We start from the raw sequence: 2,245 nt of genomic DNA, 5'->3' as shown, positions 1-2,245 counted from the left end.
CCACCTGCACCTCCACCAATACTGGAGATGAAATGTGGTGTCACCGCTATGCTCCGGAATCCAAGGGTCAGTCCATGGAGTGGTAACATGAATTCTGTAACAGAGTAGTAGTTTGAGATTCCATGTGCAGGCAAAGGGACGTGTGCAGTCTTCAGGAATAGACAGGGCTCTTTTGGATGCCTTTGAGTCTAAAGCAATAATCAATTAAAAATTCTACAAGGTGACATTGGAAATTTTGGGTATTCAGCATAATCAGTCAGGCCAAAGAAGACAAACTGCCACTTGCAGCACAATAACGCCATGCCCCACCATGGTTGTGTGACCATGGAACTCATTGCCAGATTTCGCTGGTTTGTTCCTCTACATTCCTGATTTAGAACTATCGGACTTCCATCTCATTGGACACATGAAATAAGGACTATATGACCAACATTTTCCACACTCTGATGCTGTCATCAAAGCTGTAAGATAGTGGCTAGCCTCAGATGATTCAGGCGACACCTCCAAGAAAACAAGGCCAACCAACAGGGGTTGCTACGTCACCGTGACGTCACGACAAGCGGCCCAATATGGCGATAGTATATTGCTGAGAGTGGATTGCTTTCGAGTGTCGAGCTGTAAGTTGCTGATACTGTTGTTATTTTGATACATCTCTTTCACCACCCCAAAGTACTTGTCCGTTACACTATGGTGAATAAGTGCTGTGTACCGGGCTGTACTGGCAACTACTGGACTGGGAAAAAGATATCTGCGTTCAGATTTCCAAAGGATGCTGAACTGAGGAAGAAGGGGATGCATGCTATTCGACAGCAGAACTTCACTCCCTCTGAACATTCAGTGGTAAGTAGTAACAAATTACATTATTAACAAAAAAAAGCTAATTTCATAAGAATAAATTACAACTACAAAGACTCCACTGTTTACTTTCGTGGAAAGTATTGTTTAAACGATTTTTATTGTTCCAATTTAGAATGTTTCAGTATGTATTAACTGTAAAGTGTGTAAGTTAACGTAAAACTATAGATAACAATGTATGCAGTATATTTGATTTAGGCTAGCAGTTACAAATGCAAGTCAGGCTATCAAATGCCCTGGCCCTAAAGTTTTTTCGTTTGATGAGTAGCATTTTTACATTACTAAACAAAACATTTTAAGTTAGTGTTAAGTACTTATCTCACATTGTGTCAAAGATGTGCAGCATACTTTTACTAATGTGAAATCTTTATATCTTAAGTACAATTAATTTCAAAATTATTATGGAACAATTTTCTTTTCATTTCCTGCCCAGATTTGTCAAGAAGACTTCAGTCAGAGTGACTTGATTCTTCAAAGCACAGCAGTTGACTGGAAAACAGGGAGAACTTTGACATTGCCTCTAGAAAAACCAAGACTGAAAGAAAATGCAGTGCCATGTTTCCTGCCAAACTGTCCCAGTATTTTAAGCTCAAGACAAGATGTTCAACGAGAGCCCCCAAGTCAAAGAAGACAAAGGCTAGAAGCAGATGCTCTAAGTAAAGCTATATTGAAAGTACAGAAACAGCTTCTGCACAAAGGGAAAATGACAGTTTTCAAGATTATAGTGAATTTTTTGGAAAAAAGGGAGACTGTTACATTAAATCAACAGTGGAGTAAAGGTGTGAAAGAAGACTGTATATTGTTCCTCTACCTTAACTTTGAGAAAACTCCACATGATATTGTGTATTTAACAGTCTGTAGAAACCTCAGTGTAAAATTGTATGTAAATGGTGTTGAGATTGTTGCTAGCACACTTCCAGAGAAAGTTTGCAGTGTAACTGAAGTAGAAAATGTGATTAAGGTGTGTACAGACTATATTAGTGGCAGGGAAAGTGATTTACACATGTCAGTTATTCACTCCCTTCTTGAAGCATTACCAGTGAAAGAAGGTAAGAGGAAGGTTGTTCCACCATGAATTTGATCCAGAGGTTTTGATTCTTTGTTCTGTGTTGTTTACAATTTCTCTACAGGCTTAAAAGTTTTTGCTATCATCTGATTTTGTCATTCTACCACATCCAAACACGTTAAGGAAGCTTAGTTGTAATATAAACGTGAACCCAAGTAATCCAAATTTTTTAAGTCATTTGAAAGATGAAGTTTCATGTTTGGAACCACATGAACTGTTTGTTACCTGTATGCTAGATGAGATAAACATCAAACCATATGTAGATTATAAAGGGGGGAATATTACTGGAATGACTTTGGATACTGCTGAAATAGCAACCAGTGC

General features: G+C 38.3%; 1 protein-coding gene across 1 annotated transcript; it reads left to right on the top strand.

Moving 5' to 3' along the window:
- Positions 1-536: 536 nt before the first annotated feature.
- LOC126088198 (uncharacterized) lies at positions 537-1,930 on the top strand. Its single transcript, XM_049906324.1, has 2 exons — positions 537-840; positions 1,289-1,930. The coding sequence occupies exons 1-2, from the start codon at positions 688-690 to the stop codon at positions 1,928-1,930; spliced, it is 795 nt and encodes a 264-aa protein (XP_049762281.1). The 5' UTR covers positions 537-687.
- The last annotated feature ends 315 nt before the right edge of the window (positions 1,931-2,245 follow it).

The sequence above is a fragment of the Schistocerca cancellata genome, chromosome 6 (genome assembly GCF_023864275.1).
Source record: "Schistocerca cancellata isolate TAMUIC-IGC-003103 chromosome 6, iqSchCanc2.1, whole genome shotgun sequence".
NCBI lineage: Eukaryota > Metazoa > Arthropoda > Insecta > Orthoptera > Acrididae > Schistocerca > Schistocerca cancellata.
This window is presented reverse-complemented; position numbering and strand designations above follow the sequence as displayed.

Coding starts and splice junctions, on each gene's coding strand:
- LOC126088198 (XM_049906324.1), top strand. CDS start 688: ATGGTGAATAAGTGCTGTGTACCGGGCTGTACTGGCAACTACTGGACT. Junction 841..1,288: donor CTCCCTCTGAACATTCAGTG/GTAAGTAGTAAC, acceptor TTTCCTGCCCAG/ATTTGTCAAGAAGACTTCAG.